At 38.7% G+C, this 25,463-nt stretch overlaps 1 protein-coding gene across 1 annotated transcript in view; it reads left to right on the top strand.

The window, feature by feature from the left end:
- The first annotated feature begins 4,125 nt into the window (after positions 1–4,125).
- The window catches only part of LOC148118380 (uncharacterized), an 81,232-nt gene continuing 59,894 nt past the window's right edge, over positions 4,126–25,463 (top strand). The window contains exon 1 of the mRNA XM_087900619.1: positions 4,126–4,273. Coding sequence (XP_087756745.1) covers positions 4,126–4,273 — 148 coding nt within the window. The remainder of the gene's footprint in view (positions 4,274–25,463) is intronic.

The raw sequence follows: 25,463 nt of genomic DNA, 5'->3' as shown, positions 1-25,463 counted from the left end.
AACAAATGGTGCTTGCATAACTGGATGTCAACCTATAGAAGAATGAAAATAGATCCATATCTATTACCATGCACAAAACTCAAATCCAAATGGGTTAAAAACCTCAATATTAATCTGACCACACTGAACCTGATAGAAGAGAAAGTGGGAAGTAGTCTGTAACACATGGGCACAGGAGACCACCTGCTACATAGAACTCTAGTAGCACAGACAATAAGAGCGACAATGAATAAATGGGATCTCCTGAAACTGAGAAGCTTCTGTAAAGCAAAGGACACTGTCATTAAGACAAAAGGCAACCTGCTGACTGGGAGAAGATCTTCACCAACCCCGCATCACACAAAGGTCTGATCTCCAAAATGTATAAAGAACTCAAGAAACTAGACATTCAAACTCTAATTAACCCAATTAAAAAAATGAGGCACTGAACTGAACAGAGATTTCTCAACAGAAGAAGTTCAAATGGCCAAAAGACATTTAAGGTCATGTTCAACCTCCTTAGCAATCAGGGAAATGCAAATCAGAATAACTTTGAGATACCATCTTACACCTGTCAGAATAGCTAAAATCAAAAACACCAATGATAGCCTGTGCTGGAGAGGATGTGGAGTAAGGGGTACACTCATCCATTGTTGGTGGGAATGCAAACTCGTGCAACCACTGTGGAAATCAGTGTGGTGGTTTCTCAGGAAACTGGGAGTCAACCTCCCTCAGGAACCAGCAGTTCCACTTTTGGGAATATACCCAAGAGATGGCCAATCCCACTAAAATACAAGTTTTTAAGGTATGTACCTGCATGTTATAAAGATGTGAGGATAAATATAAATTAATCAAATTTCTTTCTCATTCTTCCTTCCATAGACTTAAAAATACTTTTTATTGTGCCAAAAACATCTGTCATGTCATTCTGACATAAATATGTCATTGTTTATACAATGCATATATCTGAAACTTGTTTTCACAAACCCAAAGAATTCTTGTGAGTTTCAGAGAGCTGAATTGAAGAATCCACCTTAAACATGTGTAAGAGACACCAGACATTTCTATACCACAAACACCAGACAGGAGCAAAGAGACCAGCTAACCCCGGATGTGATTAGCACCCAGCGTTCTCATGTTCCCTCCCAACACGACACCCACAAGTAAGCAGGAAACAGTCTTGAGAGTCTGCTGCTCCAATTCCTTTAACCTGTTGTGCCTAACCTCCTGCCTTTTAATTATAAAAATGATATGGGAATGTAATGGTTTGTCTTGTCCCTTTAAGAGACAAGCCTTGCTCACTCCCTCCCCTGTTTACCACTGAGGCAGGCATATCTTTATTCCTCTTCCAGCCTGCGAGTCTCTTCCTTTCTGTCTCTCTCCCAAAGAGGTAGCTGCTGCTGTGGCTCCTCTCCTCTCCCCCCTCTCTGATTATCTCTCTTTTCCCCTCTTTCATTATCTCTTTGTTTCTTTTCTCATACCTCTTCTACCTCCCTCTTCCCTTCCCTTTCATAACCCACTAAATAAATACCCAATCTCATTCAGCATGATGTGCCTATGCCATCTCAGTCTCTTACCTGCCATGTGGCTCCCTGCCTAGGACCTGCAGGCCCTCATGGCCCATGGACTACTTGGGGGCTCCGACCTGGCACTGGCTGCCTTCATGGCCTGATGTGGTCTTGGACCTGCTGTCCACTGCCTGGGATTGTGATTTTTGGACTGTTTCTCTTTGCTTTATGTCTAAAAACCACTTATGAGTGAGTACATGTGATAATTGTCTTTCTGTGTCTGGGTAATCTCACTCAAAATGATGTTTTCTAGCTCCATCCATTTACCTACAAAATTCAAGATGTCATTATTTTTTTCTGCTGTATAGTACTCCATTGTGTAAATGTACCACATTTTCCTTATCCATTTTTCGGTCAAAGGGCATTTATGTTGCTTCCAGTTTCTGGCTATGACAAACGATGCTGCTATGAACATAGCTGAGAACATGTCTTTGTGGCACAATTGAGCATCCTTTGGGTATGTACCCAAAAGTGGTATTACTCGGTCCTGAGGAAGGTTATTTCCTAATTTTCTGAGAAATCACCACACTGACATCCAAAGGAGCTGTACCAGATTGCATTCCCACCAGCAATGCAGGAGTGTTCCCTTTACCCCACAACCTCTCCAGCATAAGTTTTCATCAGTATTTTTGATCTTGGCTATTCTTACAGGTGTAAGATGGATTCTCAGAGTTGTTCTGATTTATATTTCTTTGATGACTAAGGATGTTGAACATTCCCTTAAGTGTCTTTCAGCCATTTTAGATTCCTTTGTTGAGAGTTCTCTGTTTATATCTGTTCTCCATTTTTTATTGGATTATTTGTTCTTTTGATGTTCTTTGTTCTTGAGTTTTTTGTAAATTTTGGAGTTCAGACCTCTGTATGATGTGGGGTTAGTGAAGATCTTTTCCCATTCTGTAGGCTGTTGTTTTGTCTTGTTGACCATGTCCTCTGCTTCACAGAAGCTTTTCAGTTTCAGGAGGTCCCATTTAGTAATTGTTTCTCTCTGTGTCTGTGCTGCTGGGGTTTTATTTAGGAAGTGGTCTCTTGTGCCAATTTGTTCAAGTGTACTTCCCACTTTCTTTTCTATAAGATTCAGTGTGGCTGGCTTTATGTTGAGGTCATTGATCCATTTAGACTTGAGTTTTGTGCATGGTGATTAATATGGGTCTATTTTCATTTTTTACATGTTGGTATTCAGTTATGCCAGCACGATTTGTTAAATATGCTTTTTTTCCATCTGATATTTTTTGTTTCTTTGTCAAAAATCAGGTGTTCGAAGGTGTGTGGATTAATATCTGGGTTTTTGATTCAACAGAAAATCCCTTAAAGAAATAAAAAAAAGCAATCAAACACATTCAAGACTTGAAAACTGAAATAGAGACAATAAAGAAAACAGAAGCTGAGGGAATTATAGAAACAGAAATCATGAGAAAATGATCAGGAACCACAAACGCAAGTATGAACAGAATACAAGAGACAGAAGGGAGAATCTCAAGTGCTGAAGATACAATAGAGGAAAAAGACTCATCAGTCAAAGAAAACATTAAATCTAACAAAAGCTAACCCAAAATATCCAGGCAATATGGGACACCGTGAAAAGGCCAAACTTAAGAATAATAGATATAGAAGAAGGAGAAGTTCAACTCAAAAGCACAGAAAATATATTTAGCAAAATCATAGAAGAAAACTTTCCTAACCTAAAGAAAGACATGCCTATGAAGATACAAGAAGCTTACAGAACACCAAATAGACTGGATCAAAAAAAAGTTTCCTCACCACATAATAATCCAAACACTAAACCTACAGAGTAAAGAAGGAATATTAAGAGGTGCAAAGGAAAAAGGTCAAGTAACATATAAAGTTTTTGTCACTTTTTTATGCCTTATCTAAATGTCACACTATGCTCTTTCCAGATCTTTTGTGCTTTTTGATTTGCATCTGCTGTGAATCCTTCATCTATAGAGTCTTTGTCTATTGTAGTCCCATTCATTCTTCATGGCCTATTGAAATGTACCACTGGGAAGCTAGTCCTAAATTGTCTGCATAGGTTCAAATTTCAAAGGCTGCAGCCCTGTACTCAAAGGCCCTTGCTGTTCTTAGCTCTGGGACTCTTGTGACCTTTAGTTTTTCACCTGGTCTTTCTGAGCTCCAGCTTCCATTTTGTAGATTAGAAATGAAAATGTTGACTTCTAGGGATCTTTGTGAAGAATCAATGGCACAAGCATTTTATGGGCCAGGCATGAGTACTCCTCAATGTATACTTATTTTATCTTTACAGTATTCCTCAGAGTATGCTTATTTTATATTTCATTGACTTAGAATGACAGCTCAACACTCCATTTATACTTCTAGATAGGGTGAAGGGGACCAGTCATCACCTATTGGTGATGCAACATGGGAAGATTCAACTTTTATCCCCTGTAGGAAAGAAGTGATGGTTGAGGATGGGGATTGATTAAAAGCAAAGTAGAATCCAGGAGGAGATTATATTCTTATTACAGGCAAGTTTGTCATGCCCAGGCCAAGCACTGGGGGAAGGAGTGGAATTACAAGATGACTTAGATGAAGGTCCCTACAGAACATCACATTGTCGACTATGCAGAAGAACCTGAGGTCAATCAACTACACTGTGCTGGTTTCTCCTTACTACGATGAAGCCCTCAAGGAAAGCAACTTGAAGGAGTGCATTTATTTTGTCTCAAGGTTTCAGAGCTTTTGTTATGACTCCATTGTTTTGGGCCAAGGTAAAGCAGAATATCACAGTGATAGAATCTGCTCACCCCGTGAAGCACAGAGAGGATTCCTGTGAGAAAACCAGAAGGGCTGAGAACAACTATACCCTATAAAGTAATCTTTGTAGTGACAACTTTATCTAACTAAACCACACCCCCTAGTGCCTACCACCTCTAATAATGCCATTAGAGTTTGAATTCATTAATAGATTAATTAAATAAATGGGGTCTCTCATGATCCAATCTTTTGAAACAGTGATATCAGCTGGGCACCAATGCCTTAGTACTTCAGTTTATGGAAAATAGTTCTTACTTAAACCTTAACTCTTGATAATCAAGAGCTGGTGAGTATGTTGAAGGCCAGGGCAACCAACTTAAACAACCCAGCTATGTTTCAAGACACTCTCACTGTCATTGAACTTCTTAAGAATTGAATGATTTGGAAGGTAGAAGATACCCTTTTCAAAATAAAGAACAAATGATTGCATTTTGTCTTTTTCTTTCTTAGAGAGAGGGTACAATGCTTGACAGGACTTTGTGGGTTGCACTGATAATGTGTTTCCTCTTGAGAATTATGCTTTTAAATATTTACTATATGACAAGAACTCTAGTAGCCTTGAATGGGGTTTTTCTTATCTATTGTCTATAGCTGTTATGAATACATATAGACAGAATGATTTAGCCAGTTGGGGTCATTGAGCTTGTTATAGACATACAATAAATGTCATAACAGAACAGTCATGGTAGCTGAGGTGGTGGTTATAACTGGGCTACTACCTAAATATGGAGGTTAATCTAGGTCTTTATCACAACCTGATTCCATTTACAGTCAATGCTACTTATTTGATATATCACCATTGTAGTATGAGGCTGCTTGGCCTAACAGCTCTAGCTTCTTATGGTATATTACATCTTAATTTAACTGATTTCTATTATTTTATATTTTCCCATGAGGATTGTGGCCTACTGGCAAGTTTCTGGCATGAATGTCTCTGATGGCAAGATGTCTCTGTCTTTTCTAGAGTTTTGGTAGTTGCTTACAATGCACTTCCCGTTTACTTAGCTAATATTATCTTCTAGAGTCTTTGATAGAGTTGAAAAATATATAGTTATAGTTACAGTTCTTTGTTAGTTATGACAAAAGATAAAGTAGATAAAAATATTATAAATGTAATCCTTGTTTGATAACTATTTTGTTATATGTAATTTTACCATGTTAAAGTTAAAACCTTCCTTTTTATTTAAACAGAAAAGTGGAAGTGATGTGGGATTCCCCTCTGTATGCTGTGAATACCATTGGTTAATAAAGAAACTGTCTTAGGTCTGCTCAGGGCAGAATATAGGTAGGCAGGGGAAAATAAATTGAATGCTGGGAGAAGGAAGGCAGAGTCAAGAGAAGTCATGTAGTCCTGCTGGAGACAGACACTGAAACTTTACCCGGTAAACCACAACCATGTGGTGATACACAGATTACTAGAAATGGGTTATATTAAGATGTAAGAGTTAGCCAATTAGAAGCTAGAGTTAATGGTCCAAACAGTTGTAACATGAGGGGATGGCTTGTTGGGGTTTCTGTCCTGCCTGGTACCCCACAACCAGCAAGTACCCAAGAAAATCACACACAGGACTCCTTAAGATTATAAACTGATTGACCCTTAGCTCTGGCTATTTATTAGATCTTATAACATATATTACCCCATTATCCTTATCTACATTAGCCACATGGCTCAGTACCTTTTCTAGCTGGGCAGCTCACATGTTGCCTCTTCGGTGGTCTGGGCAGGAATGGTGGAGTGAGTTTCCTACTCCCTAGTCTTCTCCTATTCTCATTGCCTTGTCTCTACTTCCTGTCTGGTTGACCTGCCTATACTTCCTGCCTGGCCAATCAGCATTTTACTAAAATACATGACTGACAGAATACAGACAATTCTCCCGCACCATTTCCCTCTTTTTTTTTTTTTAAACAAAAGAAAATACCCATAGTCCATTTGTTGGGAATGTGGGTATAGTATTTCAGGTTACTTCCTGCTGGTTGGGGGTGCTGATAATCTTATGGGGACCTAAAGAAAATTTAGTTATAACCAAGTCCTGACTGTAGTATCCTGAGAGTCTCGATCATCTCAGGCGGCATCTTGAATCCATTCTGGATGTAGAACTCAGACATCTGGGCCATCTGTTCCTACCAGAGATTTCTCAGGTGGTCTCCCTTGGTCATACTGTATTTTTCTTATCTCAGAATGAATCCACAGCCTCTCATTTTCTGTGGAAACAAAAGCAAAATCTCTTCTCCAAAGTGGCATACTTTTTGACTTCAGTTTTGAAGCCAAGGTATTTTCAACATATCTATCTTGGATTAGTTCAGCAGCATTTATAAACAAATATCTTTTAGCAGCTGTTGCTCCTTCTTCAGCATTCAAACAATTCAAAGAGAGCATAATAGCATACAGTATCAAGATTCTCTGTGTATTTTCCATCTTTATGTGGCTTTATTTTAACCTCTATTTCTTTTATTTTTAACTTTTACTTTTTGAGACAGGTTCTCTGTATATCTTTGTCCTGGAATAACTCTGTAGACCAGGCTGTCCTTGAACTCACAGAGATCTGTCTGTCTCTGCCTCCCCAGTGCTGGGATTAAAGGTGTGTTCTACCACACCTTGAAGTCACAAGGTCAATCTACCTTTGCCTCTTGAAGTTACAGAGGTCTATCTACCTCTGTCTCCCAGGCATTGGGATTAAAGGTGTGTACCACCACACCCAACTACTCCCTTTTTTTCTTTTTTACTTCTAAGAACTTTAACCTTTAGCCTGCATATATTTTTAACACACTGTAAAACATTTAGAGGTTTTATTCGTCTTTGAATCTCTCTTTACTGTATACCTCTCTTTTTCTGACCACATGAGTCTTTAAGAAGAGAATGAAAGCTGTGGCTTTGATGGCTAGATCCAGCCCATTCCTTAGCTTTCCAGCCTTGTGACAAAGGTACCGCCAGAGCCATTTTTATTGTCACAACTCTACAGTGTTTCAAGGTCCCTGTCAGCAAGCAAGATGAAACATTCTGCTTACAGACCACACTCAGTTGGACTGCCTGCCTCCAAGAGTCAGAGTTTGTCCTGACAGGACAGCCCAGAAAGCTGGCATTTTAAAACAGTGCAGCTTTTTTCCTGCTACGGCTGAAAACTGAAAAGCATGCATTCAGCTTTTCATCAACACCATTTAAGTGTTTTCTGGCAGGACCTTTTAAAAGAGTTGCAAGGTTTTGCAGCTAAAGCTGAGTCAGGAAGCCTCTCTTAGATGAGAGTGCTTGCTTGCCTCTAGCAAGCAGAGCAGACCTGAGAAATTGCTGCTACCAACAAAACATGCTTTACTCTATTCTTTCCCAAGCTTTTTCAGGCTTTCTGTGGATGCAGTTATCCACGTGGGTGCCATCTGTAGTGAACAGTTACAGGTAGACCTACTTTTCATCCTGCACAGCTCCCGCACAGCTAGCTTAGCCCCAGAAATAACAACACACAAATTGTATTCATTTAAACACTGCCTGGCCCATTATCTCTAGCGAGTTAGTTACTGGCTAACTCTCACATCTTGATTAACCCATTTCTAATAATCTGTGTAGCACCACGAGGTGGTGGCTTACCGGGAAGGATTCAGCATGTCTGGCTGGCTCCATGGCGTCTGCCTCATTCCCTCTTCCCAGCATTAAAGATAGATATTTTGAAGATAGGCATTCTTCATATCTTTCAAAGACTACAGAACATGGCATTTAATGTTTTAATAACTTAGGGCTTTTCATGACAATGAGACACTTCTGCTCTTGGCAGCACTAATCTACTTCAAGAGGAAAATGGGCATCGAAGAGACTCCTTATGGAGTTAATTAGCCATTTGGTCAAGAAACTGCTCTTGCCTGGACTGTCGTAAAAACTGGACACAGAGAACCCACAGAGAGAGGACTGCTGAATTTGCCTAAAGGTGAGATGATCTTTCGTGGTTCCTGATTCATGAAAGCGTCTGCGAGACATATTGCAGGACACAGCAGATAGAGACTGAACTGCCTTTGAAATTTCCTGCTTCATGGAAATGTCTCTGGATACTATGGGCCTGTAGGCTGAAGATGGATACCCCAACGATACAGAGGAACTTTGGGTGACTGTCCAGGTAGCAAGATGTCTCTGTCATTTCTAGAGTTTTGGAAGTTGCTTTACTTCTTGTTTACTTAGGTAATATTATATCCTTCTGGAGTCTTTGATGGAGTTGAAGAATGGTTAGTTATAGTTTTCCATTATTATGATAAAGATAAAATAGATATAAATATTGTAACTGTAATTCTTACTCGATAGCTGTTTTGTTATATGTAATTTTACTATATTAAAGTGAAAGCCTTTCTTTTTTGTTTAAATAGAAAAAGGGAAATGATGTAGATGGGTCTTCTGTCTATGTGTTATTTTCATTGGTTAATAAAGAGACTGCCTTGGCCCTTTAATAGGACAGAGAATTAGATAGGCAGAGTAAACAGAAGAGAATGCTGGGAAGAGGGAATGAGGCAGGCACCAGGGAGCCAGCCAGACATGCTGAATCCTTCCTGGTAAGCCACCACCTCATGGTGCTACACAGATTATTAGAAATGGGTTATTCAAGATGTGAGAGTTAGCCAGTAGCTAACTCTCTAGAGATAATGGGCCAGGCAGTGTTTAAATGAATACAATTTGTGTGTTGTTATTTCCGGGGCTAAGCTAGCCATGCGGGAGCCATGCAGGATGAAAAGCAGTTCTGCCTGTAGCTCCTCACTACAAACAGTATTGCAAATAATATAGTTTCTGTGTGCGCGTGTGTGTGTGTGTGTGTGTGTGTGTGTGTGTGTGGGAACTGAACAACCAGGGACAAACAAGCTGCCTTTTTTACAACAAATTGGCGAACAACACATCAACTCTAGAGAAGACTTTGTGGGCTGGTTTTCCTTATCTTGAGATTTACAAAAACTTGAGTTTCTCTCTCTCTCTCTCTCTCTCTCTCTCTCTCTCTCTCTCTCTCTGTCTCTGTCTGTCTGTCTGTCTGTCTGTCTGTCTCTCTCTCTGTGTGTGTGTAGGAAGGCATGTGAAGGCCAGAGGATAAACTTAGGCATCAGTTTTTACTTTTATACCTTGCTTGAGTCAGGAAATTCATTTTTGCTGCTGGGTCTGCTGGGAAAGCTTGCATTCAAGTCTCAAGGGAGTATCCAGTCTCTGCATAGGAGTGATGATTATAAATATGTTGTGCTAGTTAGCATTATCATGTCTGGCTTTACCTGCATTCTACAAATACAGTCCTCTCATTTGTATTGGAAGCATTTTACCCACTGAGCCATCTCTCTACACAGTTTCTGAAGAGTCTCAATAAAAATGTAATATTGTGGGTTGGGTGTTATAATTCCCCCTTCAACAATAATTTGTTGAAGCTCTGTATTGGCGTTTTTGGAGATGGAGCATTCAGTGAATACTTAGGTTTAGATAATGCCATAGAGGTGGGTCCCAAGTCTGACAGGGTTAGTGGTCATATAGAAAAGATACTCAAGAGCTTACTAAAAACCCTCCCCATAAATCCCATAATCTTTCAACATGCACAAAGAAGAGCACACTGTGGGATGGGAGCTGCCCTACCCATGAGAGAAGAGGTCTCAGGCTAAAGTCTGCCTTGATGGCATCCAGGTCTTAAATCTTTTCAGATTTCTCAGAACTTTGAGAAATAGTTTTGTTATCACAACTTCTTTGATTTTTTTTCCAGAAGAGGCCTACTGTAGTTTCATGGTGGCTGCTTCTGAAATTCAATATATGAAGCCTGTGCATCAGGACTGAACAAGGGTGAACTCTAGTGGATGTTGTGATGTGCTATCACACCTTTCTTCTTTTACTTCAGGATAGAGGCCTTCTTTTACTTCAGGATTAAGTCCCTGAGGCATGTACAGAACACTCTGCTGAGTCTTCTAGAATTCTTCTCATCATATGTTCACATCCTCAACTAAGTGAATGCCTATCATAGGGTTATCCTACATCTAATGACCATCACGTGTGGGTATAGAGGGGCTTGGAATCTTGCCTCAAGCCAAGAGTACTCTCAGGGACCATCCAATCATCAGCATTCCTTGAAAGATGAGCTGAGGTTAATGTCAAGACTGAGTTACAGAGCCTTCTTCAGAAACTGTATACTTCTTTGGTCCTCTGCAGTTGATGTCAAGGAAATGTTCCAGTGTTTCTTCTTGTACACGGCCATCTTATGTCTGTTTCTAAAGAAATTGAATTGTATACATTTTCATATTATAAATATTTTACTATGTTACTTCTTATGAAATTTATAGATATTATACCTACTTCAACATAAAATCCAAAATAACATATATCCCTTAATTATAAGCTAAGGGAGAACAAAAGTAAAAATACAGTCAAATAATATACTAATGACTTTAATTTTTAATAATATAAAAATGTACCAGTTGACTCTACAGCAGTAGATAAGAAGTAGTAACGTATTTGTGCCACAAAATCACCATGAATTTGAAGGTCTCATGTTCAGGGATATTGTTTGATCAGAACCACTCAGATGCTGCTGGCCATCCTGCCATGGGGGATAACATGAGGATAGCTGTTGGTGCTAGGAAACTACGTAAACCAAATCACCGTTCTCTCAATTCACATGGAGATTGTTTTTCAAGCTAGTTTACAGCAAACACAGGGTGAATACTATTTGGTGGTTCTATGTAGAACTCAAAAAGCTTCTCAGCTCAGTTTCGTGTATAGAATTGTCTACCATGATGTCTGGAGGTTGTGAGGGTTTGAAGCAGTTCTGATGGTTTGGAGCTAGTGTGAATATTTGCAGGACACCCACTACCTCAAATCTCTGTCTATCAGAGTTCCCATTATTGATACACTAAACTATTTCCATATGTTTCCCATGCACCTTTTGAATTTTCTGCTGAAAAGAAAGGACCAGGATGGATTCTGCATAGTAGCCCTAAGTGAAGATCTACTTCAACTTCCCATTACTCTTTTATAGGAGTAAGCTTTGAATCCAGGCCCATGTGATCCAGACCCAGCATTTCTTCTGTGACACTCTTTCTGACTTTGTCATGAAGGTGAAGGACAAGAGTAAAGCTTGCTTGAATTCTGGGATGCCAGTACCTTCTTTTCCAATTCTCACTACTGTTAGGAGTGTGGAAATGTAAGGCTGCCTGTTGTCTTAACCAAGTTAATGGCTTCTATCTTGAATTCCATGATAGAGGGGCTCTGGCACTAGACTGCTGAAACTCTCTCTCTTTTTTCTTACTACAGGTAGCCAGGGAGGGAATGTTTAGCTTTTGTGGTTTGACAGCTTGGTAATTGATAATTAGATGGCTCTGACATTTTTGAACAGTTTGAACTGTTGCAAAGGCCACTGGAGGGTGATTACCATAGCAAGGTATATGCATCCCCCTCTCTCTTTTCTTTCTTTATCTCATTTTTTTTTCTCAGGATGCTCCCTCCATTCCTTTTTACTTTCCATAAGAAGGGCAATTCACTTCTCACTTGAAAATATAGGTCACAGGAGGGAATCAAGTTGGGAGAAATCCTAGAAGGAGATCATACATCCTTCCTACACACCTATTCTTGCCACATTGGTATTTGATGGATGACTTGGGATGCTGGCAATTTTTTTGTCTTGTGCTGTACTTTTGATAAAGGACCAGGAAGTCATATTAGGCTGTGTACTGTAGAATTAGTCATAGAACTAAAACCAGGAGTTTCTTTTTTGTTGTTGTTGTTCACTGGAGATGGAACCACTGGTTAAATTACAGAAGGGCACTTACTCAAAGGCTGTTGCATAGTTACTTGAGTGACAATATTTGTTGGAACACCACCTGGTAGAAAGGAAAGGAACCAACATATGCCAAGAAATTTCTAACCTCTCATGAGAAGTACATAGATCCATTCTGTGGATCATTTATACTCAACAACCAAAGGAAAACGTCTGTCTTGGTGGACTTCTGCTTAAGATTCATATTTTACTTATTAAAGAACTGCAGATTTCTCAACTTTCTGCTAAGCTTTGTCCTTCAGTGCTGGGAACTGAGGTAATGGGAATGAAGGACAGCCCTGTGACTAACCTCCAACACCACCTAGAGGAAGTAATGGATGTTGCCAAAAGTAAGCACGCTTCTCAAGTTAAATCACAAACATCCAGCTGAGAAATCTAGACTGGACGTTTATCCTGTTTACTAGCATAGTGAATGCTGAAGCACACAGTTCATGGTCTTGAACCAAAATGCACTATGCTAAATAACTCATTATTAGAGAATACTCTCAAGTAAGCAGCCATTGAAGGAACTTCAGAACTGGAATGGGATATGATCCACCTCCATGCTACTTGTTCTATGACTCTGCACATTTTTGGGGGGTTTCATGGATGACTCTAACCCTTGCCCACAAGATGGTATCTTAATGTTTGAATGTATCTGGAGGCTTTTCTGTTTCCTTCCTGGTCCCACAGCTGCTTATAAAATAATCACTCAGAGACTTGATATTAATTATAATTGTTGGTTGATGGTTTATTACTAACTAGCTCTTATAGTTAAGTTAACTCATTTCTATTAATCTGAATATTATCACATGGCCTGTGACTTATTGGTAATCTTCTCTTATCTTACTCCTTCAGCAACTGCTGGTATCTCTCTCAACTCTGCATTCTTTCTCCCTGTATCTCTGCTTGTATTTCCTGCCTACCTATCTTCTTCTCTGCTATATGTCAAGGTAGCTTTATTCATTAACTAATAAAGCAACACATATCCACAATGTACTGCAAGATATCCCACATCATTTGCCCCTTTCTGTCTAATTAAAAAGGAAGGTTTTGGCTTTAACATTGTAAAATTATATGTAACAAATATCATATAGGTATCAAAAAAGTTACAATGACAATCTATTTGTATTTAGCAAAATTAAAGAAAATAATGTATTCTGTCTTTGTGAGTCTAATGTTTGATATCTAATTTATCTTTTATCATAACTGAAGAAAACTATAATTATAACTATTTAGTCCTCAACTCCATCAAAGAGGCTAGAAGGATATAATATTACCTAAGTAAACAGGAAATGCATTGTAAGCAACTTCTAAAACTCTAGAAATGACAGAGATATCTGGTGGGCCTGAAAAGGCACCCAAAGTTCTGTATTTGGGGGCATCTATCTTAAGCCTGTAGACCTAAAATGTCTAGCAGATTTCTCAGTAAAGCAGGAAATCTGAAGGACTGTCTCACCTATTTTGGAAAAATTCATCAGTTGTCTTTTCCTGTGTCTTACAGAATGTCTGGCAGACTCTTCCATGAATTAGAAATGCTGGAGAACTGTCCTACCTTGTTTTGTCAAGTTTAGCAATCATTTTTGTGGTTCCTGTACATCCACTTTATATAGCATATTGTCAATAGTCTAGGCAAGAGCAATTTCTTATCCAAATGGCTAGTCTTGCCACATTGAAAGCAAACTTTATAAGGAATTTCTTTGATACCCATTATCCTCTTGAAGTGATTGGTGTTGCTAGGAACTGATGTCTCTCACCATCAAGAAAAGTCTAAGTTCTTAAACCATTATAAATGCCATATTCTTTAGGCCTTTAAAGTGTTTGAAGATTACCTATCCCATCTGAAATATATCTTTGCATATATAGAAAACCTAACTATCATGACTATAAGTTTGAATACTATAGATGACTATCAAGTTGTATTTCTTAACTATGTATTACATTTAAAATGAGTCATATAAGCATAATACCTTAAATATATACATAGATACATACATATATAAATATATACTATAGTAGAATATACATATAGCTAACTAAATTGACTTTAAATTTGTATCAATAAGCTAAAATCCTTACCAAAGTAAAATATTAATTTCTATATCATATCCACCTTTTGTTTTAGAAAGAGATTGACTATTACCATTAATCATTCATAACCAACTCCTTTAAATAAAAACAAATATTTATAAACAATAATTTAGGAATTTTATCATAGTTTTCTATACTATGCTCAATTTTTGTTGATTGGTGGCAATAGTAATTTTATGGGGTTCCTGAGAAAATTTAGAATTATGGTCAAGTCCTGATTGGGGTATTTTGTGGGGTTGGTCCAACTCAGTCAGTATCTTTGAAACTGTTGTGGGTGGTGTGTCACCTTGGCCATTGTTTCTTTTGGAGACCTCAGGGAGTCTTACTTAATCAAACAATATTAGCTTGGAAAAATTGCACAGCTTCTTATCTTCTATGGAAACAAAACCAGAGCTGCTTCTTCAAAGCAATGTCTCTTTTAAGTTTTATTTTACAAATAGATTTTTTCACCTTTTGTTTTAAAGTTAAGGCAGTTTAAAAATATTTAGGTTGGTATATTTTATCAATATCTCTTTTAGTCTTATATCTCTAAGCAGTTGTCCTTTGCTTTTTAGCAACCGAAAAAAAATTAAAATAAAATCAATACAATACTATACAGAATACAGACTCCCTGTGTATTTTCCATCTGTATGTGGCTGTTTTTTTTACCTTTACTATCTCTTTAAAGACTTCATTTTATTTTTTTAAATTATTTTTTCTATAACTGTCCATACCTTTTATTTTCTTTTTACCAAGCCTATGTACATTTTTCAAACATTCTGTGACCTGTTTAAAGATTTCTTTTTGTCTGTATCTGTCTTTATTGTTTATCTGTAATATTTTTCTGATTACTGCTTTAAACTTCTAAGTGGGCTTGACTAGGACCAAAGAAGAGGCTTTTGCTGTTGAATCCACCTCATTTGGCTTCCCAGCATGGTGGAGGTACCCAGAAGTGTAATACTTAATCCCCCAATGCTGCCATCAGGTAGCATGCAGCTGGCCCATAAACCTTTTTTGCCCGTATGAGTAAATGGTAAATCTGCCACCCAGTGTCCTGTGTGGTTTGAAATGCCTCTGTTTACCATGGCAGGAATCTACCATGCTGTGCGAAGTCTACCTGAAACAGCACCTTTGTACTGTGGCCTGCAGGAAAGACACAACTAGGAAGCTGGTTTTGGCTTTGTTGATGTATTCTAGAACCCCCATTGTTTTAAAGCTTTCTTAGGTCTTATGTGGAAATTTCTGACCCATGTTGGTCATCAAATGTAGCCAGAGGCTTTTCTGGGTCTCACCCAGTCCTGCAGTCACTTATAAAATAACCACTCAGAGGCTTAATATTAATTAGAATTGTTTGACTAATGGCTTAGACTTATTAGTGGCTGACTCTTGCTTTTAAATTAACTAATTTCTATTATTTGTGTATCACCACATTGCCTGTGGTTTTCCAGTATTGTTCTGGCATCTTATTTCTCCAGAAACTGCTGGCATCTCTCTTGACTCAATCTTCTTTCTCCCCATATTTATGCTTGGATTTCCTATTTAGCTTTATTATGCATTACCATAGACCAAAACATCTTTATTCGTCAACCAATAAAAGCAACATATATTTGCAGTGTATAGAAAGATATTCCACATCATTTCGTGGTAGAAATCACACTGTCAAATGTCAGTTCGTATACAGAATTAGCCCACCTAAGCTTCTTAAATCACAGAATCTTATTGTGCTCTTTCTTTTGGACATGAATTGTTCAATTTTAGAACTATGCAGCTTTATAAGGTTGCTTAATGTAGAGCACAAGAAAATTCAACAGTTATTTTGACAGTTCTGTTTAGGGTTAGGCATTGTATCTACTAGATCCTAGGGCATCTGGTAAACAAACATGGACATTCTGCTATGCCATCTTCTGGATTAGTTATCATATTATAGTCTAGTACTGATAACATTTTAATCTCATATGCCCTTTCTTCTACAAAACAGACTGGATGGATAAAAGAGAAGAGTTAATAGGATCATTGACAAGCCTCTTCCCAACATTAGAGTACACTGAGTCATTCTCTTAACTTGCAATTAAGAATGGAAATTCTTCTCCAAGTAAAATACATAACCAATAATTGTTCAGTGTCTATCAAGTATTGGACCTGAGGTTGGACAATTAGACAATTTCAAATATTTTTTTCATGTTTTTATTCCTTTTTATAGTTTTTAAAAGAAATCAAACTCTCTTTTTATTTTACATACCAATCCCAGTTCCCACTGCCTCCCTTCCTCCCATACCTTCCACCTTCCCCCCACCCCATACCCATTCACTCTTCAGAGAGGGTAAGGCATATTGCTTTGGAGGAAAGTCCAAGGCCTTCCCTACTATATCTAGGCTGAGTAAGTTATCTATTCAAAGAGAATGGGTTCCCAAATCTCCAGTACAATCAGTAGGAATAAATCCTGGTGCTACTGTCAGTGGTCCCACAGTCTGCCCTAGCCATACAACTGTCACTCACATTCAGAATGTCTAGTTTGATCCTATGCTGGTTCTGTCTCTGTCTGACTAGAGTTGGTGAGTTTCCATATTAGCTCAGGTAAACGGTTTCAGGTGTCCCCATCATGGTCTTGACCTATTTGCTCATATTCTCACTCCTCCCACTCTTCAACTGGATTTTAGAAGCTCAACCCAGTGCTCCACTGTGGGTCTCTGCCTCTGTTTCCAACAGTTCCTAGATGAAGGTTTTATGGTGACATTTAAGAATTTTCGCATGCTTTTAAAGATACTTATTTTTTCTCTCTGCCTCTCTGTTTATCTCTCTCTGTCTATCTCTTTTTGTGTGAAAGAGAGAAGGAGAGAGATTGAGATTGAATACTCATTCAGAGGTCAGAAAATGTCACTAGATGCTCTGGAACTGGACTTCAAGGTTATAATGTACTTTTCAACATGGGTGCTAGGATATGAACTTGGGTTCCATGGAAGAGTGACCAGTACTCTTAGCCTTAAGTCATCTCTCTAGCCCCATATTTTCTCATGATATAAGTATGTTTAGAAGATAGAGGGAATGAAGGCTTTAAGGAAAAAAATTAGTTACCTAGTGACAAGCTGAGATGGAAGAAGCTATCTCTAATTTATCAAACAGAAAACAGTCACTAGACTGCTAGACTTCTATCATACTCAACATGACCATGAGTCTCTAAAAGGAAGTCCCCCAGCCTCAGTCATCTATGAGCTCCTAGCAGCCAGCATGTGTAAAGCTCAGCACCTGGTGTATGGTTAGGTAATCATTCAACCTGAGAAACAAGTCTGGGTTACTCCTAAGGAGTGATCTCCTTTCCCTGTTTGGAATACTGGTAGACATCTCCACAGGACAGAAGCCCTCATTTCTTTACTGTTCTTTCTTGCACACCCATCCCTTCTCCTGGAAGACTTCTCTTCTTCTCCTTGATTTTTTTTTTGCCTGGAAAATACCTGAATTTTGGTGTTTCTTCTTCTGAATTCTTCTCCACAATTTGGCATCAAGTGCCAGCACCTCTGCAGATGCTGACTCATTTCTTTGGCTTTATTTTATACACACAAAGTCTTGAACAAGCTGGAAAGGTATGACTCACATTCCTTGTCTGGTGAATTTTTCTCTTTCTCCTTACTCACTGTAAGTGTCCTAAAGTTAGGAGTTGTGTTTCTTTTCCTTTGTATGTTCAGTAGCCAATATACTGGGTGGTATTGCATGGTAAGTGAATGTTGTTGATTAAAGGAATGAGTACTATATTTGAGAGCAACCCAAAATCCAAGAAAAATAACTTGAGAATCATCAGTTTCATGAAATGTCTAGTGTTAAAATGGTCATCAACAAAACCAAAAATTCAGGTAAAATTAAAATTAAAATATTTTAGAAAAAGAGCCAGAAATCACTTCAGTAAGCAGTTTTGTAAATTAGAATCAGTAAAGTCACTAGTCTCCACAAGAAGGAGGTGCAGTGAGATGCTTACTTATTTTTAGCATTGCAGTTCTAAATGTAAAGAAATTTATTGCTTAAAGCAAGCAAGAGATGTTTACATTTTCTGGTATGTTTTCCTTCAGAAAGAAGGTTGTGTGTGTATGTGTGTGTGTGTGTGTGTGTGTGTGTGTGTGTGTATGTGTGTATGTGTGATACTTACATATGGAAGTACACTAAGTAAATCTCAAGATGTATGCCCTGTTTTCTAAAAGTTTCATCACTTTAATGATAAATACTCTTTATAGGTCACTGGGGTTGGAATTATGGTGAAAACAGGCTACTATTCCTAAGAAGCTATCTATGTAATAAGAACTATGATTTACTGTGTTCTGTTAATAACAAGTGCCGCACAGACATAAACTGAAGATGGCTACTATAAAGTATTCCCACACTTAGAATTGAGTGTAATAAATGAATATTTATTTAGGGGTAGACTCACAGGTTACAGTCCTCTTCATGAACAGAGAACAGGAATCGAACCCAGCAGTTTGGAGAGAGAGTGTGTGTGTAAACTTTACAGCTGCATTTATAGTGTAAGAGACTATGCCCAAGTAGCTGGTATCTTAAGGCTGTTGGCTGAAGGAGTTCCCACAGCAATCAAACAGTTCTTATCAGCAAGACTCTTGCTCTTGCCATTCTCTGCTTATGATCACAACAGAGCACTACCATTACATGCTTGATGGGAGACAAGGTTTGTCTCTCAAAGCTCCATCCACTGCAGAGCAGCTTTGGTAGCCTAGTCAAGCCTAGTCTTCCTCTCATCATCCTCCCATGGCTCCCATTTTACCCAAATGAGATTTTTTCTTTATCCCTCTCTTTCTGCCTTTATTCCAACCACAAACACACAAGACAAAATCTTATCACCTTCTGTATTTTGTCCTTGCTTTCCCCTTTGTCTGGAGCTTTTCCTCCACTACCAGATACCTGCACAATTTGAGTAGGCCTACTTTAAGTTTCTGTTTAAATATCTTCATCCTCATGAGACCTTCTTTGGTCACCAACTTGAAAAGTAGCCTTGCCTGCACGCCCCCTCTTTGTTTGTCTCCCTCAAGTCCAGCACCTTCTAATTTGCTATACAGTCTTCTTAATTACTTTGATGTGGGTCTCTCACTCTGTTCTGAGTGACCTTCCCAACATAAGCACTGGAACATCAGCTCTGTAGATAAAGGCATGTTTATGCTTGTTTCTTCACTTTTATCAACAGCTAGGCCAAGACAGTCGCTCAATAGTCATCTGTGGCATGAATTAGCAAGGACACAGGCTTAGCACAGTTGAGGAACGTGGCTTGTGTCAGACATCTATTTGACAAGGATGCATGGACTCTAGCACAGCTCCATCTCACCCAGAGCCAATGCTGCTTCCCTTCTGAAGCCCAGGTCTGGCTCTTTCTGTAGGCAAGGAGAAAGACCAAAACTGTACATGTTGAAACTGACAGAAACTAACTGGTGAGGTTTTTTTTTTTTTTTGACAAGATGAGAAAATATGACTGTGAAGGTAGACCTCAGTTTCTGTTCCAGGTTTTCTCCTTCTAGCTATGTGATCACAGACGAAATAATTACACTTCTCAGCAACCACTGTCTCATATATACTATGGTGGTTTGAATGTTCCCCATAGGTGCAGGAATTCTAAAACTTGGTCCCCAGTGGTACTGTTTGGAAGGGCTGTAGGAGAGCAGCTTTGCTGGAGGAAGTACACAACTAATGGTGGGCTTTGAGAGTTTAAAGCCTAAGGTCATCTCCAGTTTTCTCTCTCTTGCTTTATACTTGTAGTTGGATGTGATCAATCTGCTTTCTGCTTTGACTGCCACGCCTTTCTGTTGTGACAGATTCTTATTCTTCTGAAACTGTAAGCTAGGATAAATGCTTCTATGAGTCACTTTGGGTTATGGTATTTTATTAGATCAATAGAAAAGTTACTAATACATATTATTAAGGTCCCTGATGATACCTGGGCAATAAAATTGCCACCATTGTGAAATTGTATGGCATAAATTAAATCAAAGAAAGAATACCACAGACTTAAGTATTATATAGTGAAATTATAAGTTATTAAATATTCTATAATTAGTACATTATTTTGAATATAAAATGAACCCCAACTTAGTGCACAAATCAGTCTCTTTCTTCTCCCCATATCACCAAAGGAGAGACACATCCATTATATGTGTTGAAGTTATATGTACCTTACATGGGGTTTAGGAATACAACCAACCATTACTTGAGGGATATTTTTCGTTCCTTGAACTCAGCTTTTAACATCATTACCATCCCAGAGGCCATGCCCAAAAGGTCTTAGCTATATAAGACTTGAATTTGTTCATAGTACTCCTTTCTTCATATATGGCCTGGTTTCATGTATTCCTAATGTAGCTCTAAATCTCCATACAGATTGTGTTAGGCTTCATATTCCACCACTCCTGTAAATAATTTACTACTCCCTCTCACAGCTGACTCATGGTCTATTACTGTGAATTATTTACAGAACAAGTTCTGACTTGCGAAACTAAGATAATGGCATGAGTTATTTGTGTGAAAGAGATGTGAGCCTTCTCAGATTTCACTCCTGTCTTCTCTCATTTACAGAGCTTAACTTTCTCCCAGAACCTTGGAAACAATAACTACATTGGTTTCACAGCCAATCTCTCATAAAAATAAGAAAAGTTACTGTCCCAATTGAATGTAGGGATAAAGGAATTAGTTCTGACATGAGCATTTGGGAGATTGCACTTCAAAATCTGTGGCAGAAGACTCCCAGGAGAGGGAGACAATCTCCCCCATAACTTACCTGAGGTGTCTCTGTCTTCGAGTGTGTGTGTGTGTGTGTGCCTTTCCTTTCAATTTTCTACTGTTCAGAGCTTCAGAAAAGAGGGAGTTTTAAGCAACTCATACATGTACTACTTACAATGCCAAGAGGACTTTATCTTTTCAAGTTATAGGTGTAAGCATGTGTGTTAATGTGTATATATGCATACACATGTGTGTGTGTATGTGTGCCTATTCACTTGTGTATTTCACATCTTTGCTTCCTGACACTACCAGATGCCCCAGACCTTCTTGCCCCTTCTTGGTTCGCACTTCAGCATTGGCTGTTTTGTTCAGGAGAGAGGCTCCTTTTATAGCAGAATGACTAATGCAAGGGTCTTACATGTGCTTTTTGTTACTGCTTTTAACATCATGGCTTTCAGAATTGCTAACCCATCCTTACTTTTGCTTTGATATTTGGCTGCTACTATTCACCTTGCCTTTTCACTCTCTGCATGCTATAATCAGCCATCGAGTACCCATGCCTATTTAAATATTAAACTAACTGCATTTCAATGGAATTCAAAGTCAGGTACCTGAGAGACAGGATCAACAATTTAAATAATCCACATCCATCCATGGCAAAATGAACAGCATGTTTCTAAGGCCACACAAATTACTGCTAAAAGGGTTGAGACAACATCTCTTCTTGTGTTGTGCCTGTCTGGTATCTATAGGCCAGTTATGTCTTAATTTTGGCCCTCAGTGATAACCTTGACCTAGCTTACATTTGGAATCTCACACTTACCTAAGGCGTGGACTTGAGATACTACTACTGACAACTGGGTGACACAAAGTGCCCAGAATGAGAGGATACCCCAGAGGAGGCTGTAAACTGGGTCATAAGGATTACTGCAAGGAATAAAGACTGACCTGTGGGAGACTAAGACTGTAGACGAGCATCTTCAGATAAGGGCATATGAGTTCTGCAAGCATCCTATTGCTGAATGGCTTCTTGGTGAGCCAGCATGCCTGCAATGATGGATGTGTTTGGGACTATGGAGAGATTAGGGCACAGTCTTTGAGAAGTGTCTAAGAGCAGACTATGGATAAGCAGTTTTAGACTTTATTGTCATAGGGAGTTGAGAAAGAATTCAAAACTAGAGAGTGATGTGATTCTGTCTCTTTAAGAACTATCACCTTGGAGACAATTGCATTTTATCATTGGTGGTGAAGCTGGAAACAGGAGTGTGGTTAGTATCCAGGCAGAAAAGAATCAGGACTTTGTTCTTTTCTTATCTCTTTTGGTCCTCCAGTTCTTGATTTCTTCTACTTCTTCCCCCCATTTCATTTTTTTCTTCTTTTATATATTACATCCCAATTGCAGTTTTCCCTCCCTCTTCTCTTCCATCTTCCTGAACACTTTTCCTCTTCCTCAGATTCACTCTTCCTCCTTATCCCTTCAGAAAAGAGGAGACAGCCCAGACATATCAACCAAATATGGCATAATAAGTTATAATAAGACTGGGCACAAACTCTTCCATCAAGACTGAATGAGGCAACCCAGTAGGAGGAAAAGGGTTCCAAAATCAGGCAAAAGACTCAGAGACAACCCTACTCTCACTGTTAGGCATCCCACAAGAACACTCAGCTACACAACTATAACATATATTCAAAGGACCTTGATCAGACCAATAGAGTCTTTTTGAGCCCCTGTAAGTCCAGTTAATCGATTCTGTGACCTGTGTTCTTGAAGTATCCTTGACCCTTGTGGCTTCTATAATCCTTCCTCCCCCTCTTCTACTGGATTCCCTGCCTAATTTTTAGATCTCTCTCTTTGTGTGTGTGTGTGTCTCTCTGTCTCTGTCTGTCTCTGTCTCTGTCTCTGTCTCTCTCTGTCTCTCTCTCTCTCTCTCTCTCTCTCTCTCTCTCTCTCTCTCTCTCTTTCTTGCTCCCTTTGCCAGTCATGTTTTATTCTTTCCTAAGTCTCTGGGTTATCCAGACTCTGGGTCCTGGCCCTCCATGCAGTGCCAGGTGTGGGCTCCCTCTTGTGGCCTGGGTGTCAGGCTGGACCACAAGTTCTGCACCTTTACCCCAGCACATTTTGCAGGCAGGACAAATTGTTTGAAGGTTTTGTTGCTGGTTTGGTGTCTCAATCCCTCCAATGGAAGCCTTGCCTGGTTACAGAATATGACTGGCTCCATGTTCCCCCATTACTAGGAGTCTTTACTAGAGTCACATTTGTAACTTCCAGGGAATTTCCATTGCAGTAAATTTCTACCTGGTTCCTAGAATCCCCCCTCCCCACCAGTCCAATTCCTTTTTTCTCTCCCAGTACTCTCTTCCCTCCCAACCCCTACATGATTCCTACTATTTCTGCTGGCACCCACCCTAAGCCCACCCTCAAAAATCTACTGTATTTGCCCTTTGCAGGGAGATTCATGTATCCTCTCTTGGGCCCTTTTTGTTACTTAACCACTTAGGGTCTGTGGACTGTAACATGATTATCCTTTACTTTGCAACTAATATTCACTTATATGTGAATATATACCATGTTTGTCTTTCTGGGTCTGGGTTGCCTCACTTAGGATGATTTTTTTTTCTAGTTCTGTCCATTTGCTTGCTAATCTCATGATGTCATTGTTTTTAAACTGCTGAGTAATACTCCAGTGTGTGAATGTGCCACATTTTCTTAATCAGTGTTTTGATTGAGGGACACCTGGACTGTTTTCAGTAGCTGGCTATTATGGATAAAGCTGCTGACAACAGTGGTGAACAAGTGTCTTTATGATATGGCGGAACATCATTCGGTCACATGCCCAGGAGTGATATTGCTGGATCTTGAGACTGGCTCCCAGTTTTCTGAGAAATCACTATACTGATTTCCATAGTGCTATACATGTTTGCATTCCCATCAGTAATGGTATGTTTGCCATGTTCCATGACCACTCCACCATGAGTTGTCACTTATGCTTTTGATCTTAACCATTCTGATAGGTGTAAGATGGAATCTCAGAGTCATTTGGATTTGCATTTCCCTGATGGCTTAGGATGTTAAACATTTCTTTAAGTATTTCTCAACTGTGTGAGATTCCTTTGTTGAGAATTCCCTATTTAGATTTCTACCTCATTCTTAAATTTGATTATTTGGTTTGTTGATATCTAGTTTTTTGAGTTCTTTATGTATTTTAGATATTATCCCTTTGCCAGATATGTGACTGGTTGAAACTTTTCCCATTCCATCAACTGCTGTTTTCTCCTAGTAGTGGTGTCCTTTGCCTTAAGGATGGTTTTCAATTTTATGAAGTTCCATTTATTAATTGTTGATCTTAGTGTTTATGGTATTGGTTCAGGAAATTATCTCCTGTGCCAATATGTTCAAGGTTATTTCCCTCTTTCTCTTCTATCAGGTACAGTGAATCTGGTTTTATGTTGAGGCCTTTGATCCACTTGGACTTGAGTTTTATGCAGGGTGGTAGACCTATTAACATTTCTCTACATGTTGACTTCCAGTTAGACCAGAACCATATTTGTTGAAGATGTTTTCTTTTTTACATCGTGCATTTCTGGCTTCTATATCAAAAATCAGGAGTCAATAGGGTGTGGATTTATGGGTGGATCTTTGATTTGATTATATTGATCAAACTGTCTGTTTTTATATCAATATCATGTGGTTTTTACTACTATAGATCTGTAGTACAGCTTGAAATCAGGGATGGTGATACCTCTGAAAGTTCTTGTTTTTTTTGTTTTTGTTTTTGTTTGTTTGAGATAGGCTTTCTCTGTGTTTCCCTGGTTGTCCTAGAACTCACTCTGTACACTAGGCTGGCCTCAAACTCAAAGATCCTTCTGCTTATGCCTCCCTAAATTCTAAGATTAAAGTTCTTTTATTGTTCAGGATTATCTTAACTATCCTGGGATTTTTTGTTGTTGTTGCTTTGTTTTTACAAATGAAGTTGAGTATTGTTCTTTCGAGGACTATAAAGAATTATATTGAAATTTTATGGGGATCGCATTGAATCTGTAGACTGATTTTTGTAAGATGGCATTTTTTTTTTTTTTGCTGTGGTAATATCACTAAACCATGAGCATGGGAGATCTTCCATCTTCCGATATCATCTCCAATTTCTTTCTGCAAAGACTTGAAGTCCTTGTCATACAGCTCTTTCACTTGCTTGGTTAGAGTTAGTCCAAGATATTTTATACTGTTTGCCACTATTGTGAAGGTTATTGTTTACCTGATTTTCTTTTTTCTCTTTTTAAGTCAGGTATTTTATTTTACTTAAAATTTTTATTTATTTATTTTATATCCTGACCACAGTTTCCAACCCCTTTCTACTTCCTCCCTCCCATCTGTTCCTATACCCCGCCCCATCCACTCCTCCTTTGTTTCTGTTTAGTAAAGGTCAGGATCCATGGTTATCAACAAAACATGGCATACCAAGTTTTAATAAGACTAAGCACCTCTCATGTATTAAGGATGAGAAAAGTGACATAGTATGAGGACGAGGTTTCCAAATGCCAGTGAAAGACTCAGAGACAACCCCTGATCCCTGTGTTAGGAATTCCACAAGAGCACCAAGTTATACAACTGTAACATATATGCAGAGTGCTT

The sequence above is a fragment of the Myodes glareolus genome, chromosome 22 (genome assembly GCF_982192425.1).
Source record: "Myodes glareolus chromosome 22, mMyoGla1.1, whole genome shotgun sequence".
Lineage (NCBI taxonomy): Eukaryota > Metazoa > Chordata > Mammalia > Rodentia > Cricetidae > Myodes > Myodes glareolus.
This window is presented reverse-complemented; position numbering and strand designations above follow the sequence as displayed.